This window comes from Arvicanthis niloticus, chromosome 7 (genome assembly GCF_011762505.2).
Source record: "Arvicanthis niloticus isolate mArvNil1 chromosome 7, mArvNil1.pat.X, whole genome shotgun sequence".
NCBI classification, from domain to species: Eukaryota; Metazoa; Chordata; class Mammalia; order Rodentia; family Muridae; genus Arvicanthis; species Arvicanthis niloticus.
Genome location: NC_047664.1, coordinates 89341789 through 89368537, shown reverse-complemented (window position 1 = coordinate 89368537; position 26749 = coordinate 89341789). Strand labels below are relative to the sequence as shown.

Genomic DNA, 26749 nt, shown 5'->3' with positions numbered 1-26749 from the left:
TCTTTAATAGGTCTTACACAATATGCTATGTAACATATGACCTTTATCATTTAACATTTCCTCCATCTGTTCATTATTAATTTACTTTCCCTCCTTTGTTAAAGATTGTCAGAGACTGTCAATGAAGGGACCAGTAATTCTCTGTCAACTTGTACAAAATCTGGTCCGTCTCCTCTTTCCTCTCCAAATGGGAAGTTAACAGTAGCAAGTCCTAAGCGTGGGCCAAAGAGGGAAGAAGGATGGAAGGAAGTCGTAAGGCGGTGAGTGACTTTTGGCTTATATTAGTTAGACTCCTCACACCGTTCCCAAGGTTACAGACAAAATCATGTCCCAAACCAAGATCTGGTCAAGAGACAGCCTTTCTATATTTCACATGCCAAAGAAGTCTTTACAAAACATGATGCCGGATGCCTTTGATCCTAGTACCCTGTCTTTAAAAATGAATAAACATTGGGAAAAGCTGTGTTTCTCAAGAGACTCCTTTTTGTGGTACTGGGGACTGAACCCAGGGCCTCTGCCATGGTAGGTGAGCACTTCATGATTCTATCTGCAGTCCAATTTTTATGTTTTTGAGACAAGGTTTCACGTTGGACTAAGTAGCCCTGGGACTTCTGATTTTTCTGTCATCAACTCTGCTTTTCTAGGCACAGATCACCACATAGGGTTGTTGAGGCAGGGTTTAGCCTCCTAAGTGCTAAAAATAAAAATGACAGGCATGTATCAACACATCCTTGCTTATTCTCTCAAACTCCACCTCCCTAGTCCCCAAAGCACACTTTTTTTTTTTTTAAACAACTCAAGATCTGACTGTGTAGTTCTGAGTAGCTTGGAGCTCTTCTTAGAGCAGACTGTTCTTGAACTTCACCTTCTCTTGCCTCTGTGTCTTAGGGTTTTGTTGCTGTGAAGAGACCATGACCAAGGGGACTCTAAAGGGCACACATTTAATTGGGGCTGGCTTACAGTTTCAGAGGTTCAGTCCATTATCATCATGGCAATTTTGCAGACAGACTTGGTGCTGGAGCCAAGAGTTGTACATCTTGATCCAAAGGAAGCCAAAGAGACTGTCTTCTTCATTGAGCAGAGCTTGAACATGCACAAAGCCCTCCCCCATAGTTACATTCTTTCTCCAACAAGGCCACACCTCCCAGAAGTGCCACTCCTTATGGCCAAGCATTCAAACACATGAATCAGTGGGGACCAAACCTATTTAAACCAACACATTCTGCCTCCTGAGTTCTGACATTGCCACCATGTCCAGCTAGACTATAACTTTATGAAGTGTTCTTTAATTGACTTGTTAAAAACTTACAATTGGCCTTTTTATTTTTCAGCAATGGGGATAAAGCCAAGGGCCTCCCAGGTGCTAGGGAAGTGCTCTTCCACTGAACAATTTCCTCAGCTCATAAACCTCTCACCATTTTGAAGATAAGTGTGCCAAGCCAGGAAGCACATGTTTGTAATCTTAGCACTTGGGAAATGGAAGCACTGGAGGATTAGTAATTAATGTCATCCTCAGCTACATAGTGAGTTTGAGGCCAGCCTCAAGTGTTTAGATCCTCATTTGTTCACGACATACAAACAAAATTGTAATTTTTATGGGCTGCAGAGAGTACCTGCTTTCAATTTCCAGCACTCATATGGGGCAGTTCACAATTGCCTGTATAACCATATCTTAAGGGCATTAGACATCCTTTTCTGGCCTTCACAGGCACTTGCGCACACATGACATAGACACAAATAAATTGAACCATTTATGCCAAGTTGTCCTCTTAGTTCCACATGTACTCCCTGACACATGGGTGCCCCGCAATAAAATGTAATAAAAGTTCTTGTAATTTTGCAAAGTCATGCATGATAATTCATGCCTGTAATCTAAGAATTTAGTGTTAGAGTGTTGGAGACAAGAGAGTTTGACTTGGAAGCCAACCTAGGTTACAGAGAGAGTCTTTCTTATACAGCCCACACAGGCCTGGTATCCACTGATAAACACTGATCTTCCTGCTACCAACTCCCAGCTCTTGGCAGACTAAGTTAGGTGGGTTTTCTTCTTTTAATTTCTAGAAGGCTTTTTCCCCCCTCACGTGAACTATAAATCAAATAAAACATATCAGATAAAACATTAGAAATAATTAAGTCAAACAGAAAAGTGTCTACAAAATGTCTTTCTTGGACTTCAGGTTAAATTAGATCCTTTAATCATCCCTGATAAATTGTATCACAAGAATTTGTAGTAGCAGAGTAGTATCTACCTAGTGTATGCTACAGGGTTGTAATGGATTAGTCAAGAAAGCAACAAGACATGAAAAGCTAGGCTAAGACAGGGTCTCCCTGTGTACACCAGATTAGCCTGGAATTCAGAGATTCATCTCTGCCTCCAGATTATTGGGATTAAAGGGACCTTATGCTTGTTTATCTGGATTAAGGATAAATTAAAAGATGGTATGATGGCTCATACCTTTAATCCCAACACATCAGAGGCAGGGCAAAATCTGCTTTTGTATCCACCCAAAGATACATAGTGAGATTGTGTATTTACCTGGTATTTAAAAGCAAAGGAATAAATATAAGAAACTTATTTAGCAGTAGTCAATGCTCCATTTATGTTTAAAAAAAAAAAAAGCCCTTAATAGTAAAACTTTCTTATTTTCACTGTAACCACTAATGTTTTATCTTTGAACTTTTAAACAGGTCAAAAAAAGTATCTGTTCCATCAACTGTGATATCCAGAGTGATTGGAAGAGGTGGCTGTAATATCAATGCTATTCGTGAATATACTGGTGCGCACATAGATATCGACAAGCAGAAGGACAAGACTGGAGACCGGATAATAACTATAAGGTGATGCTTTGGTTCTGTGCTTTCTTTCTGTTTCATTGTACTATAGCTCATCAGAATAAGAACCATTTGAGTAGGAGGGTGTGCATGTGTGCCTGTGTTTGTGTTGGTGTGCGTGTGTGATGCATGTGGTATATGTATGTACAGTCACACTGCAGGGGCCAGAGAAGAATTTTTCCTCTCGTGGTTTCTATCTTTGTCCCTTGAAATAGTATCCCTCAGTGAACCTGAAGCTTGATGTTTAGGTTATACTGACTGGTCAGAGTTGCCAGGATCCTCTTCCATAAATAATTCGGAGGTTACTGTCATTTTCACCTAAGCTATGCTCAGTTCTTATGTGGGTGTTGAGGATTTGAACTCCTGTCCTTAATAATTAGTTCAGCAAGCACTCTTATCCATTAAGACATTGTCTTAGTTGGGGTTTTAGTGCTGTGAACAGATACCATGACAAAGGCAACTCTTATAAGGACAACATCTAGTTGAGGCTGACTTACAGGTTCAGAGGTTCAGTCCATTGTCATCATGGTGGAAACGTGGTGGTATCCAGGCAGGCATGGTGCAGGCAGAGCTGAGATTTAGTTCTACATCTTCATCTGAAGGCTGTTAGGGTGAGGGTCAAAAAGCCCATACCCACAGTGACACACCTATTCCAAGAAAGCCACACCCCCAAATAGTGCAACTCCCTAGGCCAAGCATATACAAACTATCACATTCTACTCCCTGGTTCCTATAGACTTGTTGAAACACCTGAGTCTATGGGGGCTTATATGTAACCATAGCATAATAAAAAAGTACATTTAATCTAACTTCCAAAGTCACCATAGTCTACAGCAGTCTCAACAAAGTTAAAAATCTCTTCTTGAGTTCCATTTAGTCACTTAATTGTAATCCCTGAATCAAGATAGGAAACCAGCTGGGTCAACTCCAAACTCTGCATCTTTGAGTCTGATGTCAAAGTAGTCTTCAGATCTCCAGCTCCATTTTCATCTTTGTTGACTGTAACAAAGTTCTTTTCCTGGGCTGTTTTCACTCCCTGTTAGCAACATTCCACAGGAAATACCTATGGCTCTGGCATCTCAAACATCTTGGAGTCTCCAAGGCAACTTCAGTGTTTCAAGGCAGCTTCTTGTTTCAATATCTGAGATCCACACATGATCTTCTGGGTTCCTCCAAAGGTCTGGCATCACTTCTCCAGCTCTGCCCTCTGTAGTACTCTAAGCTCAGATTGATCCACTCCACTAAGAATGGTGATCATCCCACAGTACTGGCATCTCCAATACACTGGGATCTTCCACTACAACTAGGTTTCAACAAAAGCCTCTCACAGGCTCTCTTTTTAGTGCCATGCCTCAACTCCTTTGCATGACCCTTTCAGTCCTGGGCCAAACTGTAACTAGGGCTGAACCTTCACTAATGGCCTGCCATGGCCTTTCTCAGTGCCAGACCTAAACTGCTCTTCATGACCCCTTCATGCCTTCAAAACTAGTACCACCTGGGTGACTCTTACGGACTACAAAGGACTGCTGCAGTAGGAGAAACAACCTTGGCAATATCTGGAACACGGCCTCTTTGTACTCTCAGAAAACACTTCCCAGATTTCAGTGATTCTGGTTTCCTCTTCCTCCTTCTGCTCTTCCTCTTCGTCTTTTAAATATTTATTCTATGTATATTGTTGGACTGTAAAATCCAAAACCAGGGGATGCGCTCCCCCAGAAACTCACACGGGATTCAACATGAGGTTTGATGATGCTGGTGCATCAGGGCTCCCTTGCATTAGAGGCAAGAGAACCCCAAGTTAAGGTTAAGAGCAGTTTTTATACAGTTTAAGGGATGCTCTACAGAAACAGTGACTAGGCACAATATGATTGACAGAACAGTGTGACTTTTAAACTGATTGGTTTTTGGGAAATGAGGTAGCAAGGACCTTTCTTGTCTGTAAGTGTCCAGGGTTGGTCTGTCCTGCGGAATGTATCTAATATCTAAGTGCTCTGGGCAATCCTCACACACAGGTGGGTTCTCTTCCCTACTCCCTTCTTCCTCTGAGTCTTAATCCAGTGGGGTAATCCAGTAGGTTGGACTAAGGAATGTGCTCCTCCCAGGATGTGTCCTGGGACAGTTAATTTTTAAGTTTAACCAAATTCCTAACAATATGAGTATGCTATCTTCATGCTCACCAGAGGAGGGCATCAGATCCAGTTACAGATGGTTGTGAGCCACCATGTGGTTGCTGGGAATTGAACTCAGGACCTCTGGAAGAGCAGCCAGTGCTCTTAACCGTCTCTCCAGCTAACCAGCATCATTTATCCAAGTAGTCCCTCCTATTCTGGACTCTAAAGTCAGAGCCAAGTGGTCAAAGCTGCTGAGTTCTGCTGCTTGCTGGGGCTGGAACATGGCCCACTCTCGTGGTCTATTACATTATCAGTAGCTTTCTGTTTTCTAACTCCTTCACTGCCTAAGCTTGGCTGACCTGAAACTCTGTAGACTGACTTTGAACTCTTTGATCTGCATGCCTCTCTCCTAAACACTGGGATTAAAAGCTTGGTCCACCGTTCCTGGATTTAACTTTTTGTTCACCTAGAACTTGATCTGTTCTAGGTTGGCCTTTAATTCACAGATCTTATCTTTTCCTCCTGGAGATTAAAGGCTTATACTACCTTGTCTGAACCTAAATTTAGCTGGGTGGATCTTGCCCCAAGGTCACTACTCCCTTAAATCAATCTAATATCCTTGAACACAGGATTCAGCTCCATTTTACTTCTGGGTGTCCCTTTAATATTCCAACTATATATCTTTCCTTTCTCAGTTTGCTTCTTTTCATTAAAATGTTCTTCATAAGAGTGAACATTAGTAAACACACAACAGAATTTACACCAGGCTGTTTTTGAGACTTCCTTTTTCTTTTTTTAAAAAGACTTATTTATTTATTTATTTTATGTATGTAAGTACACTGTCACTTTCTTCAGACACACCAGAAGAGGGAATTGGATCTTATTACAGATGGTTGTGAGCCATCATGTGGTTGCTGGGAATTGAACTCAGGACCTCTGGAAGAGCAGTCAGTGCTCTTAACCACTAGGCCATCTCTCCAGCTCCCGAGAGACTTCCTTTTTCAAAGCAATTAATCTAAATCTCTTTACCTTAGCTTCAGGCAGACTCTTAAGACAACGCCAAAAAGCAGCCACATTCTCCAAAATACACAAAAACAGTCTCTAGGCCACATACTGAAATTTACTGAAACCTTTTTGGCACAGTTCAAACCACTCTCAGCAACAAAATCTTCCATATTCCTTCTAGGATAGCCTATTAAGCCTCACTTGAAGCATTCCAGTGCTTTCCAAATCCAAAGTCCCAAAATCCACATTCTTCCAAACAAAAACATGGTCAAGCTGTTCACAGCAAAATACCCTAGTCCCTGGTACCAACTTCTGTCTTAGTTAGGGTTTTAGTGCTGTGAACAGACACTATGACCAAGGCAACTCTTATAAGGACAACATCTAGTTGAGGCTGACTTACAGGTTCAGAGGTTCAGTCCATTGTCATCATGGTAGAAACATGGTGGCATCCAGGCAGGTATGGTGCAGACAGAGCTAAGAGTTAGTTCTAAGTCTTCATCTGAAGGCTGTTAGCAGAATACTGACTTCCAGGCTGCTAAGGTGATGGTCATAAAGCCCACACCTCCAAATAATGCCACTCCCTGGGCCAAGCATAAACAAACCATCACAGACATCTCTCCAGCCCTTGTGTATTTAAAAGGTTATACTTTTATGAGTGTTAGAATACAGGTATTTAATCTCAGCAGAGGCAGACAGGCAGACTTCTGAGTTTCAGTTCAGCCTTGTCTTCATAATTAGTTCCAGGACAGCCAGAGCTCTGTAGTGAGACCTTATCCCCCATATACACATCCCATCCTCCAAAATATGAGTGTTTGGGAATATTATTCTCAGGACCTTTTCTAATGAATACGTTCTTATGACATGTTTTAAGTAATTTTATGAAAATTTGAGATAATTAAAAAATTTGTCTACCGTCTTGAATAGTACATTTCTAACACATTTTAAAGCAGGGAGGTTTTTTCTCTCAATTACTTTTGAGAGTTGATATTTTGAGAGTTTGTTGTAAGATGATATTCTTAGAATTTGAACCTATTAATGTAATATAACCATTAAATGCATTGTAAATATTTAACCTGAAAACTCATCAAGTGTGTCTGTTGAAATACTCTAAAGACATCATAAGAATGTAAAAAGCGGTACTTAAAATAGCTATATTATATTGTATTACATTATATTTGAAAAGCAGGATATACTAGGGCTTATAGGGTTTGTTTTCAAAGTAAGGAGACATTTAATCCTTTTTTTTTTTTTTTTTTTTCCTCCTTTTCCTCCTTTCTTGCTTTTTCCTCTGCTAGAATAGCTAAGGTTGTCACACCTTGGAGAATCCAGAGAAAAGGCTAGCAGGTACCCTTTCTGGGCTTTTGTTCCTGAGGTTTCCATATGTAAGCTTAATCAGGCATTTTCCTGAAGAGACAACATTCCAACTTGCTGTCATTGTTTCTGTTGAATTCCTTACTTATTCTGAGAGGTTGTCCCCCAAGGGATTGTGATACTGTTCATAGAGAAGCCATTAGGACAATGCAGTAAACTGTGTTATCTCAGATACTAGGATAAAGATCACATCCTCTTCCCTTGCTTAGTTGTAAAGTTTTCCATGTTTACTTAAACATTGGTGTTTTGTTCTTTGATTTTCCAATGTTAAAGACTGAACCTAAATTTTAACCAATGAGCTACAATTCCAACTTTTTGCTAAAATTGTTTTTAAGTATTCATCAGCTTTTTTGAGGCAGGGTTTCTTTATGTAACTTAGGCTTTGTCCTAAGTGTTACGATTAAAGGCTTGCACCACCACTTTAGGCTTACCTTCTTTTTCCCCTTTTTCTTTTAAGACCCTCTGTCAGTGAGTAACTCAGGCTGACCTGAAACTCGAAGATCATCCTTCTGCTGAACTAACGGCATTGAGTACCAGTCCTAATTGCCGATCACATATTTAACTTTATAATATTACTGTAGGCCACATAAGCTTTTGTGTATAATTGGTTTTCTAATGGTGATTCATATTGCAGTGGGAGAAACAGCATCTTATTCTAAGGAAACAATGGGAAAATGAGTTTTTCATTTAAAAAAAAAAATAAAATAGGGGCTGGATCAATGGCTCAGCACTAACTGCTCTTGCAGAACACCTGGTTTCCAGCACTTATGTGGTGGTTTACAAATGTCTAAACAGTTATACACATGGACAGAAATAGTCTTTATTTTGCTAAGTCATTTAAGATGGGTAGCATAGATTAGTGGTAGTGTACTCAGCTAGCTTATGATAGACTGCCAATGCCTTCCACACACACACCAAAAAAGAAGCTATAAGTTGCCAGTCTTCTGAAGCTTAGCATTAATTCAAGGCAATTTTTGATCTGAAGAATGCCTAAAATTTATGAGAAGATTGTTGTTGCACACTTTGGTTTATCTGTGTCTGTGTGTATGTCTGTGTTTGTGTTTGGTTTACCTGTTTCGTGTGTGTTTACACATGCATATGTGTGTAAATGTCTACACTAGAATGGTAGGCTATATTACTAGAAAGTAGTGAAATTAAAGCTAATTTGGAGGGCATTTGTTTTTATCTGTTGATCAACATGCAGGGGTGGCACTGAATCAACAAGACAAGCAACTCAGTTGATCAATGCTTTGATCAAGGATCCAGACAAAGAAATTGATGAACTTATTCCAAAGAGTCGTTTGAAAAGCTCCTCAGCAAATTCCAAAATAGGGTCCTCAGCACCTACTACCACTGCTGCTAATAGTTCCTTAATGGGAATTAAAATGACAACTGTAGCTCTGTCATCAACATCTCAAACTGCCACAGCACTCACTGTTCCTGCAATCTCTTCCGCATCCTCTCACAAAACCATTAAGAACCCCGTGAATAATGTGAGGCCTGGTTTTCCAGTTTCTCTTCCATTAGCATACCCTGCTCCACAGTTTGCACATGCTTTGCTTGCTGCTCAGACTTTCCAGCAGATCCGTCCACCAAGGTTGCCCATGACCCACTTTGGAGGTACTTTTCCACCAGCTCAATCCACTTGGGGTCCTTTTCCTGTCAGGCCTTTGAGCCCTGCCAGAGCTACTAACTCGCCTAAGCCTCACATGGTGCCTCGCCATAGCAATCAGAACAGCAGTGGTTCTCAGGTGAATTCAGCAGGTTCTTTAACTTCAAGTCCAACAACTACAACCAGTTCGTCAGCTTCAGCGGTGCCTGGTACAACTTCAAATGGCAGTCCAAGCTCTCCTTCAGTCAGAAGGCAGCTTTTCGTCACCGTCGTGAAGACGTCCAATGCCACGACCACAACAGTCACAACCACAGCAAGCAACAACAGCACCGCACCCACAAACGCCACATACCCTATGCCTACTGCCAAAGAACACTACCCAGTATCATCCCCATCTTCCCCATCACCACCAGCCCAGCCAGGAGGCATTTCTAGAAATAGCCCTTTGGATTGTGGATCAGCATCCCCAAATAAAGGGGCATCTTCTTCCGAACAGGAAGCAAGTAGTCCGCCAGTAGTAGAAACTGCAAACAATAGACCCCCACACAGCAGCAGTTCTTCTGGGAGCTCATCAGGTCATTCCACTCAGCAGCAGCCTCCGGGATCTGTTCCTCAGGAACCAAGACCCCCTCTTCAGCAGTCTCAGGTTCCTTCCCCGGATGTGAGAATGACTGTTCCTCCTACAGCAACAAGTTCTGCTCCAGTGGTGGTGCCTTCTACTGCGCCTGTGACGTACCCTATGCCTCAAACACAAATGGGATGTTCCCAGCCTCCTAAGATGGAAACCCCTGCTATTAGACCACCCCCTCATGGCACAGCTGCCCCTCACAAGAATCCAGCTCCAGTGCAGAATTCATCTGTTGCAGTTCTCAATGTCAATCACATTAAAAGACCTCATAGTGTTCCCTCCTCTGTCCAGCTACCTTCGACCTTAAGTACACAAAGTGCTTGTCAGAATTCAGTACATCCAGCAAATAAGCCTGTTGCTCCCAACTTCAGTGCCCCATTACCGTTTGGGCCCTTTAGCACATTGTTTGAAAACAACCCTCCTAATGCTCATGCCTTCTGGGGAGGACCTGTTGTTTCATCTCAGTCAACACCAGAATCTATGCTGTCAGGAAAATCCTCGTATTTGCCAAATTCAGATCCTTTACATCAGTCTGATACTTCCAAAGCACCAGGTTTTAGGCCACCATTACAGAGACCTGCTCCAAGTCCCTCAGGTAAGTGTGTATTTCTTTGTTTGACATTATGTAGTTACTACCTGACATAGATGATACAGAAATTATTGGCTATTTTATGATGTACTTGTTCTGTGTGTAGGCTACTTGGATGGAGAGGGGTTTGTGTTGAACTGCTGTTGTTTTTGAGACAAGGTCTCACTATGTAGCCCAGGCTGGCCTGGAATTCACTATTGTAGATGAGCCTGGCCTTGACATCAGCCTGTGCTTTCAAAGCAGTGGGATTAACTGTTTGCTGTGGTGCCCAGCCTTAGAGTTTTATTTTTGTAGTGAGGCTGAACCCATTTGGTTTTTGAATGCTAGATAAGCACTTTCTTTATCAGTGAGTTAGACCCCAAGTGTGAGAGGGTTGTAGTCCATTAATACACTGTTGTATCATGTGCATTTATTTTGGTGTAGTGTTTTTATTTTAAAATCTTTTAAAAGCTAATAGTAAATTTTATTTTGAACTTTCCATATAAAGTTAATAGGCTCATTTCCCCTCACCCTACCCCTGCTCCGAGAGAAAAGTTTGTACGTGTGGGGAGGGGGGTCATTAAGGGGATGTTTTGAAGAATGGAACCAACTTGAGAGGCTGAAGAAGAGTAGTCTTGAGTTGGAGGCCCTTTAGCACATTGTTTAAAAACCCTACTAATGCCTCATAATTGCCAAATTCAGATCCTTTACATCAGTCTGATACTTCCAAAGCACCAGGTTTTAGGCCACCATTACAGAGATCTGCTCCAAGTCCAAGTTATATACTATATTGGAAAAAACAAGGAAAGGCCATGTTGATACATGCCTGCAGTTCCAACACCTGGAAGGGAGTTGGTAGGAAGACCAGAAGTGTTAACATGCTGTTCTTCATTAGGGGTACATGAGATCTTGTCCCAGAAAGAAGGAAAACAAAGATTTTTACATTAATAAAGAGATGCTCGCAAACACTGAATAACAATTTTATTAAATTGGAATTCATTTCTGTTGTCTGTTTTAAAATGAGAAAGATGTTCAGCTACACCATCTAATGGGGTAGCCATTTGCTACTTCTTTTATTTCTATTTAACAATGAAAACTGACCAGGTACAGTGTTGAATACCTTTAATCCCAGACCTGGAAGGCAGAGGCAGACAGGCCTTTATGAGTTCCGGGCTACATAGTATGTATGACCCTGTCTAAAAATAACACTTGTCTCTTCTTAAGTCAAGTTGTGAATACTGTGGACCACTGACTGCCATTTGGATAGCAGAATTTTGGAACATTTTTTTATTTTAAGGGAAGTTCTTTTGGACAGCACTGATATTTTATAGGGAATCTAAAGATTTTTCTAATTGTGTTACTGCTTTTTTAACTTCACTTTTTTAGAATTATAAAAGAGAAATTGTAGCTGCCTATGTAAATAAACATCTTAGGTGACTATGGCATATATATATTTTTTTCAAAAGGAAAAATTAGTATTTGGCAGTTGGCTACAGATTTTACAGTATTTAGATAGCTGCTTTTCTTGTTTTAGCATCCAGTATAGGGTGCCAGATTACATTTAGAACTGTTGTGCTTTTGAAACAGTGTTAGTGCATACTTTTGTATTTCTAGCACTTTGGGTTCAGTGTAGTTCGTGGCTATATGTTGAATTCATTTCTTTCCTGAGAAATCCTGTCTTTTTGGGATATATATGTATATGTATACACACACACACACACACACACACACAAGTACACTGTAGCTATCTTCAGACACACCAGAAGAGGGCATCAGATCCCATTACAGATGGTCATGAGCCACCATGTGGTTGCTGGAAATTGAATTCAGGACCTCTGGAAGAGCAGTCTTAACCACTGAGCCATCTCTGCAGTGCGGTCTTTCTGGTTTTTTGTTTGTTTGGTTGGTTTTTGTTTTGTTTTGTTTTGTTTTGTTTTGTTTTGTTTTGTTTTTGAGACAGGGTTTCTCTTTGTAGCCTGTCTTTCCTGGAACTCAGTATGTAGATGGGGCTGGCCTTGACCTAAGTGCTGGGATTAAGTATTTAACAGACAGCATTTTTCCCCACTTAGTTTGTTGACTCCATGTTCATCAGCATCAAATGGTAAGTTGTCTGTATCCCAGAGGAGAAGTTGTTTCCTTAAAAGCAGAAAGGTTTGAGCTCTGCAAGTGTAGGGTATTTGCTTTTGAGACAAGCTCTCCTATATACCAGGCTGGCCTCAGATTCCCTGCTTCCAGTTCCCACAAGCTGGAGTACAGTCATGGCTACTTTGGCTCACCTGTTAGATATATTGTCCTTTTTTTTTTTTTTTTTTTAAAGTAGAGTAACTGTTGTGGGTTAATCTGAGCAAGTAATTAAGGAAATCGACGAAAGAGATGGATATACTATGTAGTCTGGTTTACATGATCTGATCCTATTTGTATTTTAAAGAATATTTTGTTTTATTTTGAGGGTTGGATTTTGTTTGTGCTGGGAATAAAGCTATGTACTAACATCACCTGGCAGGATTCTTGATGTGTGTTTCTCAGCCTGCCATGTTCTAGAGTTACAGGTTTTACTATAGTCACATAGGCTGGGGTAGGGTGATGGGGGATTCCTGTTGTTTTTTATTTGAGGAAGGGTCTTGCCGTGTAGCCTGGCTGGCCTGTTGCTAGCTAGTCCAGGCTGACTCTGAAATCTGAAAAATTTTCCCACCCTCTGCCTCGTCAGTGGAAGGATTAAATGCTTTTACCACTGTACCCTGACAATTACTGATTTTTTTTTTTTTTCTCTTCTTGTTTCTTTGTTCTTAATATGGGTTCTTCTTGTTCCACTTGACAAGGATCTAGCACAGACAGGTCTTGAATCTGGCTCTACCGTACCAGTGCTGGGATTACAGGCCTGTGCCACCACACCGTGGCTCTCTAAGTAAAGTATTAACATAGCCATCTTTGTTTATTCTCATACTATTTATAGCTGACTTTATACTTTATAGAATGAGAAATTGGGACAGAGACCATGTGACATGCAAATATCATGAACATACACTTCAAAAAGAATTGTACTTTAAATAAAATCTAGTCCATTGTGGTGCTGCACACAGGTCAGAATATTGTGAACTTAAGGTCTACACGTTTTAATTTTTATTTATTGTGAGACAGGTTGTTCTCACTGTGTAGCTCTTGCCACCCTAGAACTCACTATATAGACTAGGCTGGACTCAAAGTCACATAGATTGCTCTGCCTCTGCCAGCTTATATCTTTTTTATTATTAGTGTAAATGATTCTGTTTTCCTGTGTGTGTCAGCTGCATGCATATATGTGCACAAATGTTTGCCTGTTGCTCAGGGGAGTTAGAAGACGATTGGATTCCCTGGAGCTGGAGTTGCAGATAGTTGTGAGTCATCCTGTGGGTGCTGAGATCCAATCCCAGGTCCTCTTCAAGAACAGCAAGTGCTCCTAACTGCTGGCCTATCTCCAGCTACTAGCCTGTGTTAAAAAGATTTAAAAATCTTTTTAAAGAACAGAGTGCAGACTAGTAAATCTTGTTTCCTCATTCATATTATCCCTTTGTTCATCTCTTTTCATGAGGGAATGGTTTTGAGACGAGATCTTTCTTTATAGCTGTCAAACTTGAATTGTGGCCATTTTCAACCTCATTGGAATTATAGATGTGTATGACCATGTGAGATTCTGGGTGTGTGAATGTACTTGTGTTTGAAATAGAGTCCCTCTTACAGTGAGTCTGGCCTTGAATTTATTATATAGCCAAAGAGCATCTTAATCTGACCCTCTTGACTATCTCCCAAATGCTGGCATTACAGGTATTTGCCACTATACCCAGCTAAGAATTTCCCTCCCTTCCTTCCTTCCTTCTTTCCTTCCTTCCTTCCTTCCTTCCTTCCTTCCTTCCTTCCTTCCTTCCTTCCTTCCTTCCTTCCTTCCTTCCTAACTGAAGTACTTTCCAGGTCTCTCATGGGGTGGGGGGATAATTACTGTAAGTAATGATGGTCTTCTATATTATAGGTATTGTCAACATGGACACACCATACGGTTCTGTAACACCTTCTTCTACACATTTGGGAAACTTTGCCTCAAGTCTTTCAGGAGGTCAGATGTATGGGCCTGGAGCACCCCTTGGAGGAGCACCCCTTGGAGGAGCACCCCTTGGAGGAGCGCCTGCTGCTGCTAACTTTAACAGACAGCATTTTTCCCCACTTAGTTTGTTGACTCCATGTTCATCAGCATCAAATGGTAAGTTGTCTGTATCCCAGAGGAGAAGTTGTTTCCTTAAAAGCAGAAAGGTTTGAGCTCTGCAAGTGTAGGGTATTTGCTTTTGAGACAAGTTCTCCTATATACCAGGCTGGCCTCAGATTCCCTGCTTCCAGTTCCCACAAGCTAGAGTACAGTCATGGCTACTTCAGTTCACTCCAAATTTGGGGTTTTTAACTTCATAATTTTAATGCTATAAGGAATATAATTTCTAACTCTTTTAACAGTCTGTAATGTCTATAAAATTTGTAAGTTTTAAACAATTTATTGGGACTAGAGAGATGGGTCAGTAGTTAAGATTACTTACTACTCCTAGAGGACCCACTTTTGATCCCAGCACTCATTTGATGGCTTATAATCATATGTAACTCCTATTCCAGGCTATCTGACCCCCTTTTCTCACCTTCATGGGCACCAGGCACACATGTGGGGCACATACATAAATGAAGGCAAAATCTTTCAAAAGTGCCTTTAAAACCTACTTTTCTTTCTCTTTCTCTCCCCACTTAACAATCCCATTTCAGTATCTCACCCCTTATCCCTGCTCTGCATCCATTCAGACTATTTATTTATCTTATTTATCTATTTAATTTATCTTTCTCACATGGTTCCTTACTGTATTCTTAATCTCTGTGGTTCTACAGATTGTAGCTGGTTATCCTTAACTTAACAGCTAATATCCACATATAAGGAAATATATACCATACTTGTCTTTCTGGGTAACAGATACCTGACTCAGGATGATTTAATTTTTCTAGTTCCATGCACTTACCTGAGAATTTCATAATGTCATTTGTGTCCATTGTGTAAATGTATCACGTTTTCTTTATCCATTCTTCTGTTGACAGACATCTAGGTAGTTCCCAGCTTCTGACTATTATAAATAATGTAGCAGTGAACATGGTTGAGCAAGTTTTTCTGTGGTAGGGTATAACATCCTTTGGGTATATGCCCAAAAGTGGTATAGCTAGATCTTGAGGTAAATTGATGGCCATCTTCCTGAGGAGTCACCATACTTATTTCTATAGAAGTTGTACAAGTTTGCAGTCCTACCAGCAATGGATTAGTGTTTCCCTTACATGGTGGTGAAACCAGAGTCTTGCCTTCTGCGAGCCATGTGCTCTACCGTTTGACCACACCTACTTACTCTCAATTTACATTTACTCTTCAGATATAACTAGTGATGGAATGATTTCTAGCTTTACAAAAGATGTGACTAGAGAGCCTAGCATGATAAGACATAGTTGTAATTCCAGCTACTTTAGAGACCAAGGTAGGAGAATTTGTATTTCAGACAGCCTCAGATCTATAGTAAATTTCAAAGCACTTAGGCAATACTGTAAAAACTGTCTTTAATGGAAATAGAAACACTTGTCTGTTTAGATATCACAAACTTTTCTCCCTCGCCTTTTAAATTCTATCTGTATAGTGGTGGCCGTCCAAGAGCTTACTCTGTAGAGTCCAGGCTAGCTTCAAACTCAGATCCCAAGTTCTGGGATTAAAAGCATGTGCCACCATTGCCTGGCTTTTTCTTGATTTTGTTTTTTTTTTTTTTGAGACCAGCTTTCTCTGTTTATACTTAGCTATGCTAGAACTCACTCTGTGAACCTGGTTAGCCAGTGCTTGGATTACAGGATTGCACTGCCACTACCACCCTGCTTTTAATTTTTTTATTAGTAATGTCTTTTAAAAATTGAATTTCTAGTGTGCATACACAAAGTAGCGAATTAAGGATCACAGCTTGTGATAATAGTGTGTAGATTCTAGGCTTGCAAAGCTAAGGCAGAGGGAATTAAGTTGAAGACTTGCCAGGAACTGTATCAACAAACCAAAACCAAACAAAACCCATTGTGTTTGGCTGTGAGATAACTCTCCAGTGCACCTCTCTCCCATTATTTTAAGACAATTAGATGGTCATTATCAAAACTACGTGTTGTGGAATGCCAACAATCCTGTGGATAGAGAGATGATGAGGAATTGCTTCCGATTACTATTTTATAGGCATGTATAAAGTTCTGTAGGTATCAGTCTGGTGTCAACTGATTTTTCTTCCCCTAAACTGGACTTCACTCACTTAAACACAAGGTTTCCTTTGTTTTTACATTGTAACAACTGTCCCAAGTTACTTTTCTGTTGCTGCAAAGGCAACAGGACCAAGGCAACTTAGAAAAGAAAGAGATTATAAGGAGCCTACAGTTCAGGGGGTTAGAGTTCTTGATCACCATGGTGAGGAGGGGCTGCAGGTGGGCAAGCACACACTCAGTGTTAGTCGGAAGCTCAGATTTCATCCTTGAGCATGAGAGAGAGATACGGTGGGGTGCACTAAAATGGGAATGATTTGGACCTTTGAAACCTCTGCCCATCACCAGTGTCACACCTCTTTGAACAAGGGCATACTTCCTAGTCCTTCTCCAACAGTTCTACAAGCTGGAGACACATAAGAGTCTGTGAGGGCCATTCTCAAACAACCACATTTCTCTCTCTGGGCCCCATAGACTTGTGGCCACATCAGAATACAAAAATACTTACAAACTTCAAAATTCCCCAATTTTACTCTGAGACTCAAGGCAATCTTTTAATTATAACCCCCTATAAAATCAAATTGCATAACTCCAATACGGTATCAAAGCACTTAAATCAGTCTGGCCCCGACCCCATCCTTGCTGACTGGTACACAGTTCTCTCTTCCGGTCTGGTTGCACTCCCTATATACACACCTGACTTATGGCTTTCTTAACCATGGAGGAAGAGTTCACAAGCCAGAACCACGTTTAGTTAAGTTACCATATTCTACTGCTTGCTTAGCGTCGAACCTGGCACCTTGCTTCAATTATGTTTGCATGTATCTGTTGCCTTCTTGTGCTGCACAGCTTTCCTTGTGCAGTTTCTTTATACAAGTGGGAAGGTTGCCTGGGTGGAGTCTGGCACTGAGGCACCACTCCTTCTATTCCATTCTCTATAAGACCTCTCCTAATCTCTCAGCCTTTTTCTCCTCAGACTGAAATTTTGCATTTATTTTTGCCCAGCCTTCTCTTTTTCATTGTAGAGCTGCATGAGAGTGATTCTTAATAAGGTAGTGAAAAGTCAGTATTAGGCTATCCTGACATTTCTTCTGCCAGTGACATTTGTCCAAAACTTCTCAGTCTTAGGCAGATTCTTATGACAAGTGCAAAAAAATTGTCTGCATTCTTTTGTGAGAATGTCATATGGAAGATCTCTACTCAACATTACTAATGTTCTTCCCCTCTGAAACTCCTTGAGCCAGGCCTCTACAGTCAGCATAGCTCTAGACATGACTTTTCCATACCCCTGCTAGGGTGGCCTACTTGGCATCTCTTAGAGTGTTCAATGACTTTCCTAGTCCAGAGTCCAATGGAAGTCTACATTCTTCCAAAAAAAAAAGCATGGCCAGGCCTGTTGCAACAATTTAGCCCATCCCCAAGTACCTACGTTTTTCTGCTTTAATTACCATTTTCTTTCTGTGAAGAGACACTGTTACCAAGGCAACTGAAAGAAGAAACAGTTTATAGAGGGTGAGAGTTCAGACTGGGAGCATGGCAGCAGACCAGGAGGCATGGTGCTGGAACAGTAGCCAACTCTGCCTACCCTGAATCACACAATAGACCACCCTGGCCTTCAATTTACAGAGATATGCCAGCTTCTGCCTCCAGAGTGCTGGGATTAAAGGCATGAAACCTCAAAGCAAGCCCATCCCCAGTGACACACCTTCAACAAGCCATATCTTCTAATCTTATCTAAATCTCATACTGATTTTAGACTAAGTATTTGAGCATATGATTCTATGAAGAGTCAGTCTCATTCATAGTAACTCAACACAAGACACAGTTGTTTGCAAAGAACACAGTGTGAGGGAACTGTGGGTGCAACTCAGTTGATAAAGTGCTTACCTAGCATACACAGTATTTTGAATGTGGTCACTAGCGCTGCATAAGCCAGCCATGGTGGCAGATTGTAGATGTAATCTCAGCACCTAGTGCTCAGGAGAAATGGAAGAATCTGAAGCTCAGCAGCAAAGGCTACAAACTGGCATGCTGGGTAAGAACACTTGCTGTTGAAACAACAAGGGCCTGAGTGTAGACCCTAACACCAAGTAAAAAGCAAGGCAGGGAGGGCTACACTATTGCTTGTAACTGAACTGTGAAAGGTTGAGCAAGAAAAGGGCTTGCTTCCTGTTAACCTAGCTCCAGTTTCACTGAGAAACCCTGTCTCAAGGGCAGAGTGATAGAGCAGCCTGGATACCCAACATCTTCCTATGGCATGCACACCTGCACAGAAACATGTGCATGTATCACACTCAGACACACAGATACTTATCATACTTAGCTATACTTAGATTATACTTAGCTGTACAGAATCATGCCACCCTGGGCTTAGTGGGCATGTACTTAATTTAAACATTGTTCTTTTAAATGTTTTGATTTTATATTAGCGGCAGATATTTGCTTAATTAAATAATAAGATGGTGATTTATTAAATGAGTAGTTCCCCACTTTGTAGCATTGAGATCATTATAGTCTTAACAAAATCCTTGGGCTTTTTATAAAACGTGTATGTGGGGGGTGAGGATTAAGAATCTCAGGGCTTCATGACTCTCAGGTAAGCACTATATCATTGAACTAAATTGTTATTGTTAATCAGATCTTAATTTCCACATATGTTGCTTTTAAAGACAGAGTTTTATTTTTGTAGTTTAGCCTAGCCTTGAACTTGTAGTCATCCTGTATTTTGTTTTGTTTAAGACAGGGTTTCATTATGTGGCCTTGGCTGTCCTACTGTCTCTGTCTCTAGAAGGCTAGAATTAAAGGTGTGTGCCACCATGCTTGGCTGCAGTCATCTTGACTGAACCTCTCTCTGTAGCTCTTTGATTGCACATAGGCACCAACGTGCTCAGCTTAAGCATTCTTCTTAAAACAGAGAAGTGTTTTAAAACAAAGGCTGTTGAAGAAGGAGGAGAGGGACAAGACAGTGATGGGAGTAAGGGGGTAAAAATAAAGAATATGGTGTATATAAACTGATTTCTTTATACGGAAGTTAAAATTAATATTAAATCTCAGCTCTCCTAAGAAAAATGTGTATTTTATGATTTGGTTTTACAAAATGAAGTATTTTACAGAGTACCTGTATTCTATTTAAAAATATCTTTTTCCAGAGTCTCCAGCACAGTCGGTATCCTCTGGAGTTCGTGCACCTTCTCCTGCCCCATCCTCAGTACCTTTAGGGTCCGAAAAGCCCAGCAGTGTCTCTCAGGACAGGAAAGTTCCAGTCCCAATTGGGACTGAGCGTTCTGCACGGATCAGGCAGACTGGAACGACAGCTCCATCTGTTATTGGGAGTAATTTGTCTACGTCAGTAGGACATAGTGGCATCTGGTCTTTTGAAGGGATTGGTGGCAGTCAAGGTATGATATGCTATTTATTACTGGAAATGAAGCTTATTTTTACCTAAAATATTTTAATCAATTTCACATTCATTTAATTTTTTGATATTTTACTTAAATGTGTGGTGTTTTTCCTGCATGTATGTCTATGCAACACTTGTGTGCCGGGTGCCCGAGGAGGCTAGATGAGAGCATTGGATCCCCTGAAACTGGAGACGCAGCCAGCTGTTAGCTGACATCAGTGCAGACCTCACCTTTAAAGGATCTGTTAAAGGATCTCTATCTATCCCTCTCTTGAGTTAGACTGATCGTCTTCTTTTAGTTGTGGTTTCATGTGCTCTCTCCTCTGTACTTACTCATCTGAAAATAATCTAATGCATATAAACCATTTTGATTTATTGAGGAAGTCTCCTGTATTCTGTGTATTCTGTCCTTGAACTAACTATGTCCCTGGGGCCTAGCCTTGACCTTGGTCCTTTTGCCTTAGTCTCCCAGTACTTGATTACACGTGTAATCAAGTACTTGCTCTACAGACACCTACTTGTATTTCCATTTTGCCATATTAAGATGCCACTGTCCGTTAACGTTACTCGTGGTCAAGATTTCTCCAGATGACCCTCTCAAATAACTGATGTATTCCAGTTGCATCATTAGAATACTTAGATAATTCTTTTGTGTATTCTTTTATCTTTATATGAATTAGTGACATTTGTGACAACTTTCATAATTTTCCATATGAAATTGTTGGCATCTTATTTTTTCAAACGTTTTACTTTAGGAATCATATTATAGTAGATATACTTACTTCCCTTCTCCGTCTCACTTCACTTACTAAGGACAAGTTTATATCATACTCATTACTAAGGGAAGAAGTTCATTAATGCCATGGATCTGTGGGATATACCAGTGCCTAAAATCAAAAGACAGTCACAGTTTCTTAATTGTCTTGTAGTTTCTTCTCACAGACTCACAGTGAGAAAAGCAATTTTACCTATTTACTATACCAGACATTTTTTTTTTTTTTTTTTTTTGTTTGTTTGTTTGTTTGTTTTTGGTTTTTTGAGACAGGGTTTCTCTGTGTAGCCCTGGCTGTCCTGGAAACTCACTCTGTAGACCAGGCTGGCCTCGAACTCAGAAATCCGCCTGCCTCTGCCTCCCAAGTGCTGGGATTAAAGGCGTTCGCCACCACTGCCCAGCATGCCAGGCATTTCTAATGATGTTTAATTTTTTTGTTATGTTTTATGATACTGTTCACTAAGCAATGTGGAAATACTGCTGTAAACATAACAAAAATAGATTATTTTGAAAGAATTCATAATTTGGTATAAGTTAAAATAGAAGTTATAAAGTAGTTTTTTAAAACTATATCTTTATTTTAAATGTTGTCAACTTTTATTTTTGACTTTCTTTTCTCTCAGACAAAGTGGACTGGTGTAACCCTGGGATGGGAAATCCCATGATTCACAGGCCAATGTCTGACCCAGGAGTGTTTTCACAGCATCAAGCAATGGAAAGAGATAGTACAGGAATTGTAACTCCTTCTGGTACATTCCATCAGCATGTTCCTGCAGGATACATGGACTTTCCTAAAGTTGGGGTAATTTAAATACATATTTTCATTATTACAAAATATTTTTTGTTAATTTGTTTGTTTATTTGTTCTTGTTTATTCCTGGTCATCTTTCATTTCCAAGTGCATAAGCTGTGAAGTCCCTTGACAGGTCCCTTGATAGGTCAGACTGGCTAAAAGAGTCTTTCTAGCCATTTAGGGGACTCTTACTTCAGCAGTTGCTTGTTGATTTGTTTTCATTGGGGTATGTTGTTTGTTTATTTTGGTTTTTATAGATTTGGTTTTATTTTTACTTATGTGTACATGTGAATATGTATGTGCACATGAATGCAGATGCCCACTGAGGCCAAAGAGGGCATTATGAATCGGTTGGAGGTGGAATTACAGGAAACCATGAGCCATCAAAAATAGAAGCTAAGAATTCAGGTATTCTGCAAGATCGGCAAACACTTTTAACTGTTGAGCCGCCTCTCCAGCCCACATAGAACCCTTTATGGGGCTAGGGATTACTTTCTGCTTGTTTTTTATTTTGTTTGTGAGATTTTTGTTTGTGAGACAGGGTCTCAACGGGCAGCTCTAGCTGGTCTGGAGCTCCAACTCACAGAGATCACTTGCTTCTGCCTCCTGGATATTGGGATGAAAAGCTTTGACCACCATGTCTAGCTAAATAAATTCATATCAAGGAATAATTTCTAGGTTCTGTGAATAACCTATAATTTCATAAAATCAGTTGAGGCTTTAAAATCAGTTTTCGGGCTTTTGGCTCTTTGATTGATTTTGGTTTGTTCCTGGTTTTTTGTTGCTGTTATTTGGTTTTGTTTTTTGATTTTTTTCTTGGGGTATGTATCCCTAGCTGGCCTGAAACTCACTCCATAAACCAGATTGCCTTTGCCTCTCAAATGCCTTTTTGTTTTCTATGACAAAGTTCTCTCCACATAGTCCTTGTAAGACTTTTATTGTTTATCAGAGGTAGGAGGCTAAGAAGAAAAGAGTGACTTGGATATTAATATCTCTCTCTTTCTCTCTCTCTGTCCCCTTTCTTTAAGAGTATGCCTTTTTCTGTATATGGGAATGCAATGCTTCCTCCAGTAGCACCTATCCCTGATGGTGCTGGAGGACCCATCTTTAATGGCCCTCATTCTGCAGAACCTTCTTGGAATTCACTGATAAAGATGGTTTCAAGTTCCACAGAAAACAATGGTCCTCAAACGGTAAGGCTGATTATTCAGCAAACAGTTCCTTGCATGTTTACAAAATATGAAGCAAATAGAATTTAAGTAAATCCTGGCAGCTTTAGAGCACAGTAAATACAGCCAGTAGAGGACATTGACTACAGCTGAAATGCAGCAGAGATCTTTATAAAATGGTACTCACAGTTTTTAGATTAATTCTAGAAAGGTGTTTTATATTTTATTCTGTAGCAGATGATATGTAGAAGAATTTTATTACATAGATGGCCATAGTAGTGTACACCTTTAATCTCAACACTCAGCAGGTAGATCTTCATAGGTTATGGGTTAGCCTGGTTTACATGGAGAGTTCCAGGCCATCTAGGGCTACATAGTAAGGTCCTGTTTTCAAAAACAAAACAAAATAGCAAGATGCAAAGTGATCTTCGAAGGGCAGTAGTGCCTTTAATCCCAGTACTTGGGAGGCAGAGGCAGGCGGATTTCTGAGTTCGAGGCCCGCTTGGTTTATAGAGTGAGTTCCAGGACAGCCAGGGGTATATAGAGAAACCCTGTCTTGAAACAACCCCCCCCCCCCAAAAAAAAAAAAAATAAAAATAAAAAAACGATCTTCATATTAACATTACAATTTGCTACTTTGTTAAGAGCTTTACAGTAAATGAAAACCTAGAGTAATGATCATACACTTGTTTATGGGCAGAATGCATCTTTTTCTGTCTTATCTGACACAAGGTACCCCAGGCTGACCCCAAATTTAAGGTACAAGTTCTTCAGCCTCCCAGGTCCTGGGATAATAGGAATAAGGAACCATACTTGTCTGATGCTTAAATTACGTTGGTGTATATTCAGTAGCTTTGAATAATTGTCCTTTCACAGCCACCTTTATGTTGTTAAGTAGTTTTAAAATTGAGCATCACCTCTTGTTAGGATTTCAAAAAGAAAAGGGAAGCAAGGAAAACAGGTTTGGGAACTAGAAGGTGTGTAATTTAGATAGAGGACACATGCTTAGCATTCTGAAGTTCCCAGACTCCTTCCCAGACAGGGGTTCGGCATTAACTGTTTTTTCTCTAGTATTTCCTAATGTGCTGCAGTTTATTTTATCATCACCCCCAAACCCGTGTGTGTGTGTGTGTGTGTGTGTGTGTGTGTGTGTGTGTGTGTGTGTGTTTTGCCTGCATGTATGTCTGTATCACATGCATGTTTTGTGCCTTTGGAACCCAGAAGAGAATCTTGGAACTAGAATTATAGACCATTAAAAGGTGTCATGGAACCCTGTGAATCAAATCTCAGGCCTCTGCAAGAGCATCCTGTGTTCTTAGCCAGTGAGCCATCTCTGCCTTTTCTTCTTCTCTTTCAGTTCTTTCTTTTTTTTTTAAGATTTATTTATTCTGTGTATGTGAGTATATCGTGGTTCTCCCCGGACACACCAAAGGAGGGCATGAGATCCTATTACAGATGGTTGTGAGCCACCATGTAGTTGCTGGAAATTGAACTCAGGATATCTGGAAGAAGAGCCAGTGCTCTTAACTGCTGAGTCATTTCTCCAGCCCTCTCTTTTTGTTCTTTGAGGTCTCAAGTAGACCAAGCTGTCCTTGAGACTTACTATACAGGTGAGGGTGACCTTGAACTCCAGAGAACTCCAGAGTATTCCTTTCTTTATTGGGACTAAATGTGTTGCCAAATCTGGCTATATGTTGAAGATTGAATGAGATTATGTTGTCTTTGTCCATAGATGCTTTATTGTTTCTAGTATTATCTTAACCTAAGTATCTGCCTGATTTGTATTTGGTGACATGAATGCTCTATGTTCGTAGGTATGGACCGGACCCTGGGCACCTCACATGAACAGTGTGCACATGAACCAGCTTGGCTGATGAGGATAAGCCTGTTAGCCTGCAGATTCCTTTCATTCAGAGGAAATCACAAGTGGCCGAGAAACATTTTTATGCTCCCAAATCATTCTACTGATGTGCTTGACTGAAGTGTGTAGGCTTTTTGCAGAAGAACTTACTAACTGACCTATTTTCTGTGAACATTTGTGACAGCCAATTCTCCATCATCATCCGTTTTTACCTTAGTTAGCATTTTTTCTTATCATTTTTCTTCTTTCCCTCTTCTCCTTTGGACATAACTTTCTGTTGAAGCTGTTCTTTGGCTGGTTGGTTTTAGTACTGTAAACTGCTTCTGAGCAAACACGGAAATTTAGCAAAATTATGTAAACTTGATCCTGAAGTTTTAGAATGGCAAATAAATGTACAATTGTTTACATAACAGAAAAGGCTAAGCAGAAAGTAAATTTCAGTATGTCAGCCTAGAGGCTCTACTTTATGTAGACTTAAATTCATGTGAGATATGTACCTTCATATTCAGAAATCTGGATGTCTCCTTCATACATTAAACTATTAATAAGCATCACTTTTCTACTTGTATAATTTAAGTATAGAGTAAAATGATGGGCATTATCAGTGGATGTTCCCTGCGTTAGCTCTGAAACACCCATCTTACTCCCTATTGGGTTTGTAGCAAGGCAGATAGAAGATATTTCTGATTTTTTTTTTTTTATGTCTATTAAATTTGTCACACTTTTCAAACTCATGCACACATATCTCTTCAGTTTGGACTCTCTCTTTGCCACTCTTACTACTTAGTAAGATTCTCTTGCTCAGTAGTGAAAACCATCCTGTACAGCTGTTTCCCCGAAGTGGCTGCTACACAGCCATGGAGCACCTTCAGTGGCACCAGTGGTTTCTTCTAACCAGAAAAGTTGAGACTTTTGAGCAACTTAAAAGCCCCCACAGGTCTCAGTCAGCATATATTGTTTATTTTTAAAGATTTAGCATATTTTATATTGGATAATGTTGATCCTGGTCAGCAAGAGTCAGCGTGCAGTGTTTCCTCTTGGAGCATCTGTGTTTTAGTTTGAAAGGTTCCGCACTCTCTGCACGTGTTGATAGGAAGGAAAAGCAACGAAACAGCGAACTTGGGCCAACTCAGAAAGGAGTGTTTGGGTTTGTTTTTTAAAATGATTTATGGTCAATCCATGAATACATGGATTATAAATTAAAGTCTCCATTTAACCTGTTTATATGTGATTCAGGGCCACACTAAACTACTCAGTGGGAATTATATATTCCATCCACTTGAAACAATAAACAATAATGTATACAAGAATATGTGTCTTCCCCTGTCTCCTATGGAAAAGTAACTCACATGTTGAAATATAAAAGTTTATACATGAGAAGACTGTCATAACACATGTCAAATACTATCAATTTGGTTTTTAATTAGAGACAAACTACACTATAAAACATGAACTAAAGCTTACCTAAGGTTGATAATACCATGCATTGCTGTCATAGTATATGATAGGATTTTATGTCTATAGAGGCCCAAGTAGAGTATAAGGTAGTTTCTCAAACCCACCCAGCACTTTGGATGCTAAGTATATACATTTAGTTTTCTACCTTTGCTTAATACACCCAAATTAGGAGGAAAATAGCCTACAAATATAGCCATGGATTGAAAAGAAAATTAAAAAGCACTTACACAAAACAACAAAACTGTGATGTTAACATTTTGTATTGAATTTTGCCATAGTTCTGTCTTCTTTGCTCCCACAATACTTTTCTGAGATAACTAGAGTTACTTTCTGCCTAAGACAATGGAGTTGGAGAACAGACACTGCTCAGGGTGTGCTACTGCATGTGAGTAGTGGTGTTTACACATCATCTCTTAATTTTTCAGTGAGTGTCTTACTGAAGGACAGTGCCACGGCTCTAGAAATTTGTACTAGGAACATTTTTCAAATACATTTTTATACTTCAAATGTAATATAGAACATTTTATTTATTAAACAATAAAAAAGTTCTTGAGACCGTGCAGGTCTTCTCCCCCCACCCCACCCCCAAGTATGTGATTATCTCTGCACACTACATAGTTTGCTTCTTTTTAAGAAGTGACTTAACACATAGCTGTGGTGGCACATGCCTTTAGATCCCAGCAGTCAGGAGGCAAAGCCTGGTGAGTCTCTCAACCTCATCTGGTCCACAGAGTAGTTTCTAGGGCAGCCAGGGCTACAAAGAGAAACCCTGCCTGAAAATACAAAAAGGAAAATAGTGTACCAGATGTCTTTGAGCCTGGCAGAAGGGTCTCTGAGTTCAAGGCCAGCCAAGTCTATAAAATTCGAGGCTTAACAGGGCTACATAATGAGACCCTGTC

General features: G+C 40.2%; 1 protein-coding gene across 8 annotated transcripts in view; it reads left to right on the top strand.

Moving 5' to 3' along the window:
• The window catches only part of Ankrd17 (ankyrin repeat domain 17), a 137724-nt gene extending 112778 nt beyond the window's left edge, over nt 1-24946 (top strand). For all 8 annotated transcript variants that reach the window (XM_034509368.2, XM_034509367.2, XM_034509364.2 and 5 more), the window contains 8 exons: nt 105-260; nt 2689-2838; nt 8524-10154; nt 14131-14358; nt 19547-19795; nt 21193-21371; nt 22391-22555; nt 24346-24946. In XM_034509368.2, the coding sequence (XP_034365259.1) occupies nt 105-260; nt 2689-2838; nt 8524-10154; nt 14131-14358; nt 19547-19795; nt 21193-21371; nt 22391-22555; nt 24346-24405 (2818 nt within the window). In that variant the 3' untranslated portion in view covers nt 24406-24946. The remainder of the gene's footprint in view (nt 1-104; nt 261-2688; nt 2839-8523; nt 10155-14130; nt 14359-19546; nt 19796-21192; nt 21372-22390; nt 22556-24345) is intronic.
• Nucleotides 24947-26749: the final 1803 nt, after the last annotated feature.